Consider the following 12071-nt stretch of genomic DNA (forward strand, 5'->3'; position numbering starts at 1 on the left):
TTGACCGTCGATCTTGGGTAGCCAATAATCAAAAACAAAATCATAATCTTAACAAATACTTGGTCATAATTTACTACCGAAGATATAAATAGGCAAGAAAATTACAACATTTTTATATGATTTGATTCAAAGTACAAATTAAGACATAAAATTCTACTAATTTATAAAACTAGTGTTATATGAGTCAAAACTTTCTGAAAAAACAATATTGAAGTGTTTCTTCGCAGGTTGCGAGATGTCGGTAAACATCAAACTATACAAAATTGTAATAGATCAACAAAACCTTAACGCAGCTTCAAGTTCTTTCTCGTCGTCGCAATTATATCCGAGTAAATATGCCCTAGCTGTTACGTAATAAGCACATAAGTATAATCAAATTAAAAAAAATGCCGATTAATAAGACAAGTAAATAGTTCGTACCAAAACGCCCAGATCCCATGAAAGGCTCTGCTTCATCGGGTGCACCAACTTGCTGCTGCAGATCCTGTAGTTTAATCCGACACACACTAAGAAACAATTCCAAATTTTAACGAAAAAAAACCCTAGTATATGTGCATGCAATAAATTCGGGTGAAGTATTTTTTAACATTATTTACTTATTAATTTGTGGTCATGGCTTACTTTAGACAGCTCATCAAACAAAAGGAAGCAACATGATGGGGGAAAAAATTAAATAAATAAATAAAAAAGAAACAATCATGGCTTGCCACATGGAAGACATGCAAATAAAGAGTAATATTAACGAGTCGGTAAGAGAAAATTACAGCATCTGGTTCCATTTCAGCTGCCGAGAGTAATCTATCGAAACAACGGCCTGAGATAGTGCAGACCAAGAGTTCGTCTGTGGGGTCCATAATAATTTCTTTGCATGCATCGTCACAAACTGCACAAAACAAAAGCATTATTTTTTTTCGAATTTGGTATATATATATATATATATATATATATATATATATATATATATATATATATATATATATATATATTGCACAAAATACTCGACACTCACCATGAACATTTCCGGTTTTCTCGCAAACAAATACATCTCCGATTTGATAGTAAGTACAGCTTTCACCAGAACATGCATGATTAACTACCATTGTATCTGTGAGGCCTTTGCTACTCTTCCACATATAGACTTGATCCGCAAGTGTCTTGTCGAGAATTATACGGTCGTCATTCACCTTAATATCGATTAAAAATAGTAGTCAAGTCAAACCCTGCTTCTTGAAATTCGAAACTAAATTTTCGAAGCGAAATACGAAGTAGAAATATGTCAAGAAATCAAGATTTTGATCAATTAGTTACTTGTGTTTTTTTTACCTGAGAAGGAAGTGGTGTTTGGCTTCGCTTTGCCATCTGCATTTGGATGTAATATTCTTTGAATTCGGAGGGGCAAGTACGCACAAACTCCGACATATCCTCTTCATCGCGCTGTAAATAACAAGAGCTCAAATTGAAATCTTCAAATTAATCTAATGAAAAATAAAAAAAATAAACGGATCACAAAAAGTCAACTTGGAACTAGTCAACTAGATCTTTTCTTTCACTAGTAGAAACATATAGAAAAAGACAAAAACACGAGACACATATTGGACAATGCAAGATACTAAATAAAGGAAAACAAAGGCGACATTCGATTCTACATTTTTAAAGCTTTAAAACCAAAATTACCTTGATGTAAAGCTTCTTCCACGCAGATTCTCGTGGGCTTTTAGGAGGCATTATACCCCACCGCATGCAATATCTACAACAAGAGTAAACTATAAATTTCCTCATCCAAAGTGCACATACGAAAAATACGTTAAAGTACATAATTTTCAAGTTTCTAGCATTAACATATAACATATAGATAAGGGTGTATTGGGAAAAAAGTACTAACAAGCGACGCCATAACGATTCATCTGCAGCAGCAAAACTTAGAAACCTACAAACCAACGAGCAAGAAACAAGATCCTGCATTTCATTTCAATCACAAGAAATTTAGAAATTTATAAATCATGTCAATAAATAACCACTCGTCAAGAAAACAAAATTGAGTTTTTATTTATTTATTTTTTGTTCAAAATCTTGATACCTCGGAAGACAGAAATTTAAGGATGTGAAACAACAATTCGGGAGGGATCTGGCTGAACATCCCTGTCTCGATCCTCTTAGGGAACTGTCTACTTCCGGAACCAACCCTCGCATTATCATTATTGTTGCTAATGACAATAATACCCTTTTTCTTCAAAGGCGACTGTACAGCTTCAACTTCAAGTTCGAGCTCAACAGACGACAAAGAAGACGATGACCTCACCGCCCTCGATAATCCTTCGTCACTAATTTTACCTTTTTCGATTCTAATTTTCTTTGCTTCTTGTTGTTCCGTCTCTTCTTGTTCACTTATGTCACCACGCGACCTTTTCCCATCTCTCTCTTCCTCGCTCTCATTTTCTTCTTCCTGTGTGTAAAAATTTCCGTGCAACACGATATACAAGAGTTACTTGCATGGACAAACAATTTGCCTGTGTTTATAGGTAGCTTATATCACGCTTAAACTAGGAATTTACAGCTTCAGCTGACATAACCAATTCTTGGATGTAACAAAATAAATTCGAGGCCCAAAAATTTGATCTTTTTTTTCACATATCACATAAACATCTAAGGCCTCGTTTGGTTGCCAAGATAAAATTAGTCAAGATAAGATTAACTAATCTAATGAAATCCAATTACATTATCGGATCTTCGACGATCCAATGAAAAAAACATGCCTACGATGCGAGAAAAGCCATGATAACATTATATTTGCAGCAATTTATTGGGGATGCCAAACATCAAACAAAGTCCTATTGTTTAGTTAATCACGACTAATCTCCCCAACCAAACGAGACCTAAAACTACAAAACAGTAATCTAAAATAACAAATTTCATTCCAAAAAACATCAAAATCCAACTAAAAACCATCAATAATAATCATCTCAATTGCCATATAATTAAATACATAAATACTCGAGCAAATAAAATAAATCAAAAAAAAAAAAAAAAAAAACAAATCCAGGAAAATAGGGAAATGTAAATACCTGATCGGAGAGTTCGGAGAGGACTTCCGATTCAAGGAAATGCGCCAGGGATTCATCTTCATCGTCAGAAGCCATAGTGATTACAGAAGGGCAACAACTTTTGAATATTTTAACAAATGAAAGGATGAGGGTTAAAGATCAGAGCATGTGTAGATGAACTGTGGCGGTAGGGATCAATCATCGCCGGCGATCTGAGATGGAAGACGTCGGTGAACCTGAGCCGTTGATTTAACAGCAGGATGGAATTTGGAAGATCAGAGGATGAGGAGAGAGAAGGAGCCATTTTCGGAGTGGGTGGATGGGTGGGTCGCGTAAAGTTGCTTCCGGGTCGGGTTATGTTCGGGTCGGACTTGCCCCAAAATACCGGATCCGGCAAGAGCTATCAGGACCTTATTTCATTTTAGGTAATTACACCCACACCCATGAGATATGCTAAAATAACTTTAAGGTCCATTTGGTATCGACAATTACACTCACTCCCTGAAACGCAGTTAGAAACTCTAATGGAATAATGCATTGAATACGTTATTCCGATAGAGTTCTGATAGACTATTACGTTTAGCTAGTGGTGAAGACAACATAGAGTTAGGGGGTGACATGGCTCCCCCAACATTTCTTAAATCACACATAACTATTTGTTGTCTCCACCACTTCCTAAAACTAATAGCCCGTTAAAACTCTATCGGAATAACTTATCCAATGCATTATCACATTAGAGTTTCTAACTATGTTTCAGGAGGGTGAGTGTAATTATCGATACCACAAGGACCTTAAAGTTAATACCTTATGGGTGTGGGTGTAGTTTACCCTTCATTTTATTTCGGTATTTCAGTGCAATTTTTTTTTATCGCACTTTTGACGCTTGAAATTAGATTGGAGGTAGTCTAAAATAACAATTTAATTTATTATTTTGCACCTTGGAAAAAAGACCCAATAAAAATGAAATGCCTTAATTAATTTTTATACATTTAATTCCTGATGCATTTTGAGTGATTTATTGTGTTTCGAGGATGCAAAGGGCTATTCATTTTTTTCAAGGGTGCAAAATGAGAAAAATAATACATTTCTATGGTCCAAAGTCGAATTAAGCTAATTTTAATTCCAAAAATTCATACCGAGAAAAATTTCAATGTGACAGACGCAAGCCCAACAAAACCTAAATCTTGATCCAAAATTGACACTCGAATAAATCCCAAATCATAGTTGGAATTTGACAATTAGGGCTCTCAATTGTCAAATTTGCCAAAAAAATCTGCCACAAAGGTGAAAAGGGCATTACTGTAATTTGCACACACACATGCTTGTCATTTTCTACTGTTTCTTGAAATATTGTTTGAATGGTGGCCACTGCACTATATAGTACAGCAATTAGAAAAATGACAAGGATGTCCTTTTCTCAAGAACTCCACTCCCTAAGTGCATCACTTTCTTTTTTTAGCTTCAGTTGGACAGTTTTAAAAAAAAAATCTATTCTATGATCCCGGGCCCCGATTTTCTGTTTCCCGTTAAGCTCGATTTCTCTTCGTTACGAATTAACCGATTAGTTTTTTTTCGGTTATACTTGTCATAACGATAATGCAAGAAGTCGGTTTACTAACATTAAATTTTTAGATGCCTAAAACTAAACATTATTGCTAAGCTGCGTAAAAACGGGCGAAACTCGTTATCCATTCCTTCATCTCACCCTTTGTAGAGCTAAGTACGCGATAAGCCGATAGCCGACGAGCATGACCATCATAATAGACACGTCGACCCACAAATCGCTCAAACCGACCGCTTTTATCGCCGGATAATCTGCCACCCTGCAATAAACTCCCTTTTCGCACTCGTAGAAGTCGTCCTCGTTGTATTGAACTCCGAGTAGAAGCCGATAGCAATAGTAGCTATAGCTCAGATACTTTAGCCACGATATAAACGGGGGAATATGCCGTACGTAGTATCCTCCCGCGATGAGGAACACCATAGTTGTCACGGAGGCTAGCGTGGCCGCTTGTTTGACGTCCATTAGTATAGCCCCGAAAGCCAATCCGAGGCCTTGGGAAACGAGGACGCTGAATAGGACGATTAGGAGAGAGAGGATGAATGTGGTGGGGTCCGCCTTAAGTCCGCCCATCCAATAGAAGATGAACGTGAACGCCGTGGGCAGGGCAAGCTCTAACGGGAGATCTCCGACCGTTCTTGCTAGAAAGTACGACGAGAGGCGGTACATCCCGGACGATCTTTCCTTGATCAGCATGTTCCGTTCTTGCGGGAAAGTGAACACGGCGTTGTATAGCGGGTAGAATCCCCAGAAAACGGAGAAAAAGAATAGCATTGCAATCTGCACGATTTTATGTCGCGATTAGTTTTGCTAATTCGGAAATTAAAAAAGGGGTTACGGTTTTTTTTTTGTCGAAAGAGGCTTACGCGGTCGTCGATGTGGGACGAAGGAGTGTGCCACCATAGAAGGCCGCCGAGTATTGCCACACTAAGGACTTGGAATATTCTTAGCCGGTTGAAGGCTTCGAATCTTCGTTCGCGTAAGCCACGTAAAAGTAGGATCTTGAATTGATGCCACCATGTTGTGCACCATTTTCGTGATTTCGCATCATTTCCTGCACCATTTGTGTAAAATTAGAATTTTTTTTTCTTTTGTTACTTTCGGTCCTTCAAGTTTACATCGATTTAACATCTGGTCCCTCTCGTTCTAAAAAAAAACATATTCAGTCCTTCATGTTTCAACAATGTAACACTTCTGGTTATTTCTGTCAATTTAGCATTAGTCCGTCAGGTATGACAGTGACAGGAAAATTGACAGAAATGACCAAAAGTGTTGATTTTTTAAAACTCGAGGACCAAATGGGAAATTGAGGTAAACTTAAGGGACGGAAAAACGTATTTTTCCCAATAGAAGGGAGATAAGTGAAAGAAAACTTACTAGTGGATGATTCTTTTGTGTAACTATAGCTGCTAACATCTGAGCTGCATAGCTCTGTTTTCAGCCTCGTGGAAATGTTCTTATCGTACGCCGAGACGAGAAATTCTCTAACCGACGCTGGATCTTGTTGTACATTGTCGTCGATGCTGCTGTCGGTTGTACCTTGATGGGAATCAGGTCCAATACCTGGTAGTATATATATAACACAGTCTCAATTATAGTGCTCTAGTGGCATTTCTCTGTTATCAGGGGTAAATAAGTAAAATGTACCGTTCGCAAGATCGAGTAGAAGATCAGCAGGGTTGACAGTAACGGAAGTCGAAAATCCAACGGACGAGAAGTACTCCAAGGCGGTCGATGCAAGACCGTAGTAAATCGGGCAGCCTTCGGACAGCAGAACGACCTTGTCGAACATATGGTAGAGCCGGCTCGAGGGCTGATGGATGGTGGTAATTACGGTCCTACCACCGGCCGCCAAACCCTTGACCGTGTTCAAGATTCTCAGAGCTGTGGTGGAATCAAGGCCCGACGTGGGCTCGTCGAGCAGCAACAAGCTCGGGTTTATCAGCATTTCTTGCCCTATGCTAACCCTCTTCTTCTCCCCGCCCGATACCCCTCGGAAGAGGGGCCCGCCTATCATGCTTGTCCGACACCTGTCGAGGCCGAGCTCCGAGATTATATTTTCCACGTGGCGTGTTTTCTCTTCTTTGGGTAGGTTTTTGGGGAGCCTTAGTAGGGCGGTGAATAGGAGGGTTTCGAAAACGGTTAGGTGCGGGTATAGGACGTCGTCCTGTGCGACGAATCCGGTTCGGCGCTTGGTGGAGCCGGAGAAGGGGCGGTCGTTGTAGGTGATCTTGCCGGAGAACTTGCCGGAGAGGCGGCGGCCGCCTAGGGCGGTGAGGAGGGTGGTTTTGCCGCTCCCGGAGGGGCCTAGCATGGCTAGTATCTCTCCGGGGGAAACCATGCCCGTGATACCGTTGAGTATGGTTTTCTCTTTCGAGTTTTGTGCTCCTTTCGTTTCGTAGTTTACCTTGTAGACAATCTCCTCGAACTGAAAACGATGATAGTATTGTTGTTAGAGATAGAGAGAGAGAGAGATTGCATTAGAAAGAGAGAGAGAGAGAGAGAGAGAGAGAGAGAGAGAGAGAGAGAGAGAGAGAGAGAGAGAGAGAGAGAGAGAGAGAGAGAGAGAGAGAGAGAGAGAGAGAGAGAGAGAGAGAGAGAGAGAGACCTTTAAAGTTACGGGGAACAAAGACCGTTGTAGAAAGGCGTGAGAACTGTTCTGTACGATGTGGGATCGATAGGCTGTGTTGTCACAAACCTCCGGCCGAATAGGCGGAACCGACGACGCCAGTTCGGTGCCATCGTTTTCCGGTTTCGGAGCAACCGAACAAAGAGGGGGCATGGCCAAGTTTAAGTGATGTGTACTATAAAAAAAAAAAAAAAAAAAACTGATTTAGATTTGTTCTTGTTGTAGTGAGTGACTACTTATGGTTTGCAAACCAAGTAGTCGATACAAATATATATATATAAGCAAAAACTCAAAACAAAAAGGATCTCTCTCTCTCTCTCTTGGAGTTATGTAATAAAGTGTATGTGATGTAGGGCTTTTGCCTCTCTCTTGTGGGATCCCACCTCTCTCTCTTAAACAACTTATTCACACTAATCTAGATCACTTATTTATATACTTAATTAATCTCTTCTTGATTAGTGATTACATCTTCTTTTTCTATCAAAAATAAAGTCCCATCTCTCTCTCACTCTCACTCGTTCGATCCGAAGACACGGTTTCTAAGTTGACGTGTGTCTGATACAGTGTCGAATGACCACTTCATCTAAAAGCTTAAACTGAACGTGAGGTAAATAATTAATATTCTAGGTTTTTTATCAGTTCAAAGAACTTAGACAAATATTTGGTATTTTGGAGAATAATGTTTTTTTTAAAAAAATTTATTTGTGTGTTCGTGTAAAATTATTCTCTTCTTTGCTAGACAATGATAGTGCTTCCCACCTTTTTTTAACACTTTAACTGTATTTTAATTAGATTACTTTTATTTATTTATTTTAATTTTTATTTAAAAATGTAAGATGGGATTCTTACATTGTGTGCATGTCAGTCAGTTTTTTATCCTGCAGCAATTGTTTAGTTGCTTTCTATTATATTATACTGTTTTCTTTTTCACCTGGTTGCTGCTTATTTATTTATTTATTTATTTTTGCAAATATATTATATATTTCAAAATAAATTTTCGATTAATTAAAATCAGAAGGTCGAATTCAGTAGCAGAACCAGGTTTTTTCTGTTGGCATGAATTTCATAGGATGGATTAAAAGTTTAAAGTCCCCTTGAATTTCATATATTATATGTATTTATATATATATATATATATATATATATATATATATATATATATATATATATATATTATTTATTTATTTATGTATTTTACAATATTATTGTATTTCAAAAAACAATGACATTTTACAAGTCTTATGTGGAATCATTTAAAAAGTAAAATTATTCCTTGGAATAAACATTCCCATACAAATACATCCGTACTAAAAATGACATTTAACTAACAAATACAGTCAAACATAACCAGCAAAAAAATAAAAATAAAAAAAATAAAAAAAATTAATAATAATAATAATAAAAAAAAAAAAAAATTCAAGTTCATGCACTAATAGAATATCCATGCCATGCCTTAGTGGGAGAATTGATGCCCTTCTGAGACCTCACGAATAAATAAACAATAATCCACAAATAAAGTATTAAAAAGGGAAGGCATAAATAAATAAATAAATACTTATTACAGAATATTAAGAAGAAAAAAAAAATATTGAAAAAAGCTGAAAGTAATGGTTCTTTTCCATGTAAAGCCAACTTATTCTCGTATTCTTTCTAACTTTTAATTTTTTTATTTTATTTAGACGATATTTTAACAGTAAATTTCAACATTCGTATCGCCGAAAATCAGATCTACACCTGCATGATTGCATGTGATAATTTTTTCTAATATTAGCAACAAAAAAAATGTAAAGAAATGGAGATGGAAATTAATTAGATGCTAAACCAAAAGTTATATTCCCCTAATTAATATTAATATTCCCCCTCTCACTTTTTTATTTATTTATTAGTTTTTGTATTAATCCTTGGACTGGACTTCATGAGAGAGAAATGATTAAAGGAATAAACAATAATATATATATATATATATATATATATATATATATATGAAAAAATACAATAATGAAATGATGATATATATATTGAATTCATATGGTTAGGTACAAGTAACGTGAAAAGGAATGGAATAATTAGTTTTTTGATTGATTTGTAGTATCATGTGTTGATAATTAAAAATAAATAATAATTGCAGTAAAGTTATATCTAATCATATAAATATATAATAGATGTATGATGATATTACTTTTTTTTTTTTTTATAAAATTGTTGATATATTAATGACCCCAAAACAATAAAAATTAACGGATCGATGAACTAAACATGTTCGATATTTGAATCGAGATTGGATTTTGGTTGCGATTCGAGTTTCAATTTCGATAAAAAAAAAAATTCTTTTACTATATTTTGAACTAATTAGTATTAATTCAAATCAATATATGATAAACAATATATGCATATAACATTATAACTACTAGGGGTGTTTAGTCGATAAATTGAACTGTATCGTGTCGAAAATTCGAGAAACTGGACATCAATTTTTATTAATTTAAAAATAAAATACAAAAGCAAAACTATGCATGTATCATGCATATGCTCAAAATCTATATTCCTCCAATATGTTATAATTTTCCATATTCTATTTCCAGCATCCAAACAGAACCTTAAAAACTGGTCAATGTAGAAACAGTTAATAACGGTGAAGCTAACCGTCAAATGTAAAATCAAATTTAATTCCTTCTAATATTTTATTGCCTTAAATTAATATGTGTTGAGGAATTATTCACATAGCAAAATAAAGAGTGAATCTTGGAATTTTTTGTCAACTATTTAAATTATATATTCTCTCTTGTGAATAAAATCTGTCTCAATCTTATCGGTTCTTAATTTATTCTCTTAATTTTTAACTTGAGTCAATTGAGGAAAGATTCTCGAGAATAACTCTATCTTTACTCAATCGTGAAGAATTTCAAATTTCTTATTATAGTGGATGGTTACGATCAGGGCCGGTTTTGATTATAAACGAGAAAGACGGTCGATTCGGGACCCCTAATAATATTTTGTACGCTTTATATATGCTAATCATAATATTAAATAATATTTAAAATATATAACAACAATTCGAATAACCACATGACTATATCATTTTGCATAATTAAAGTATTTTGTTGAAATTTTTTTCGTTTATTCTTGCATTTGATGTGAATGGAATATAGTAGATCAGTTATAATTAGCTAGATATTGAGCAGGGTAGAGAATTTAAATTTCTTATTATAAATGTGAATTAAATATAAATTTAAAAAAATAAATAAATATAAAGTAGGTTAAGTAATATGATTTGTGCGGGTTATATTACTTAATAAGTGATGTTGCTCAACTGTCAATTGGACAATTCAAGAATTTTCGAGACCACAATGATAGATAATGCCGAAAATTATTGTCACGTGCCTAATGTATTGTTAAGGACTGAATCACTCGTTGCTGCTTAAACGTCGATTAATTAATGAATTAATTATTAAGGGATATTAAGAAGATGATGGGGTAACTAATACGCAAAAATAAAATTATTGTCGTTTCCAAGTTTTTTCATAATGGAGTTAGGAAGCCGACACGTGGCAGCCACTCCTTGTTTGGAGTGGGGAAGAAATGGTGGGGTTTTTAATTTGTTATTTATATATTTTCCAAATTTTTGTTTATTTATTACAAGTTGTACAAAAATAAATAGTAATAAATAAATTAGTGGAGTGTGGGCTGTCCCTACTCACTCATTATCTGGTGCATTATAAAATCAGTTGGGATTGATTTTTCCACCTCCTTTTAGCACAATTTTTAATTTTAATTTGTTTATTTATTTATACACATATTTATTGGACTAATAATTAATTGATGTCACTTGACAACCTTAATGCATATTCTTTAAGACAAGATAAGATTAGGTGACATGCTTTGGACATTAAATTACATGTTAAAGCTGAGTTCACTTGTGTTTTATTACACCTTTTCAACTTCACAAGACTAAATATTTTGCAAGTTAGACTATTCAAAAAAAAAAAAAAAAATTGGTAAATTACGGTTACCCCCTTACGGTAAGGTAAAATTATGAAAAAAATCCCCCTCTTGTTTGGATAATTACACAACTACCCTCCCAATTATGTATTTCCTTACGAAAAAACTCCATATTTTTTGAACTATGAATCTGAATAAACACGAGTCTTCCTACTATTTAGCAAGTAGAACCTGATAGTTGTAACCGAACGAGCTCTTAGTAATTTGTTTTGATCAAGAAAATTAATTCGAGATTTTCCAAAAAAAAAATACACAAATATATAAATAAATTCACCCTAAAATAAGAGCATGATGGACCATTAATTACCAACCATTGTATGCAATTTTGGCCAGACCCAATGACCTAAGTAGTTCCTAATTCCACATTGAATTGAACCCAAATTTGGCAATTTTATTGATGAAATGTTGCTCAAATCCGAATATAAGATTTTGTTTGTCCAATTTGATTGAGATTGAATATTCTTCAAACCAATTTGTGCGTTTCCTACTCCTTAATTGAAAATTGGGTTCTTGATTATTTCATCTGATGTGGCTTTGTAACCATATATGCTTTTGTTCTTGAGTGGGCTAACGTGTCCATCATTCAACTATTGTAAGCACACAAAAAAAAATTAAAAATAAAATAAAAAATTATATGTTTTTGTTGGTGGGCGTTGCGACACTTGCGGGAGCAACCGAAAGCAGTTGAATGTGAGGCGCATGCTGCTCTTTTGAAGCAATTAGAGTGGCTCGAATAAGGGGTGACGTTCGATTGTGTTATCGACACATTAAAAGCGGGAGAATTTTCTTCTGTTTCATACGGCGCGATTGTATTGCTCGGAATTTTGATTCTTGTGATTTT

The 12071-nt window shown here is 35.1% G+C and overlaps 2 protein-coding genes across 2 annotated transcripts; both read right to left on the reverse strand.

The window, feature by feature from the left end:
- Positions 1-69: 69 nt before the first annotated feature.
- LOC105957944 (F-box family protein) lies at positions 70-3421 on the reverse strand. The gene is made up of 9 exons (XM_012981932.2): positions 3063-3421; positions 2078-2443; positions 1883-1956; positions 1675-1747; positions 1324-1434; positions 1010-1184; positions 765-883; positions 421-484; positions 70-344 (listed from the first exon to the last, which is right to left on the reverse strand). Exons 1-9 carry the CDS (start codon positions 3135-3137, stop codon positions 274-276), a joined length of 1128 nt encoding a protein of 375 aa, XP_012837386.2. The 5' UTR covers positions 3138-3421; the 3' UTR covers positions 70-273.
- A 1132-nt stretch (positions 3422-4553) lies between these two features.
- On the reverse strand, positions 4554-7684 carry LOC105957943 (ABC transporter G family member 14). Its single transcript, XM_012981931.2, has 5 exons — positions 7211-7684; positions 6250-7030; positions 5980-6165; positions 5469-5656; positions 4554-5382 (listed from the first exon to the last, which is right to left on the reverse strand). Exons 1-5 carry the CDS (start codon positions 7382-7384, stop codon positions 4738-4740), a joined length of 1974 nt encoding a protein of 657 aa, XP_012837385.2. The 5' UTR covers positions 7385-7684; the 3' UTR covers positions 4554-4737.
- Between the last annotated feature and the right edge of the window lie 4387 nt (positions 7685-12071).

This window comes from Erythranthe guttata, chromosome 1, assembly GCF_056151865.1.
Source record: "Erythranthe guttata isolate IM_541 chromosome 1, IM_541, whole genome shotgun sequence".
Classification (NCBI taxonomy): domain Eukaryota; kingdom Viridiplantae; phylum Streptophyta; class Magnoliopsida; order Lamiales; family Phrymaceae; genus Erythranthe; species Erythranthe guttata.

Bases quoted from the DNA above. Each gene is read 5' to 3' on its own strand.
- LOC105957944 (XM_012981932.2), bottom strand. From the start codon at position 3,137: ATGGCTTCTGACGATGAAGATGAATCCCTGGCGCATTTCCTTGAATCG. The intron at 1,957-2,077 runs GTATCAAGATTT...AATGAAATGCAG, and splicing joins TTAAATTTCTGTCTTCCGAG to GATCTTGTTTCTTGCTCGTT. The intron at 1,435-1,674 runs GTAATTTTGGTT...TGTTATTTACAG, and splicing joins GGAAGAAGCTTTACATCAAG to CGCGATGAAGAGGATATGTC.
- LOC105957943 (XM_012981931.2), bottom strand. From the start codon at position 7,384: ATGCCCCCTCTTTGTTCGGTTGCTCCGAAACCGGAAAACGATGGCACC. The intron at 7,031-7,210 runs GTCTCTCTCTCT...CATCGTTTTCAG, and splicing joins TGTTCCCCGTAACTTTAAAG to TTCGAGGAGATTGTCTACAA. The intron at 6,166-6,249 runs GTACATTTTACT...ATATACTACCAG, and splicing joins TCTACTCGATCTTGCGAACG to GTATTGGACCTGATTCCCAT.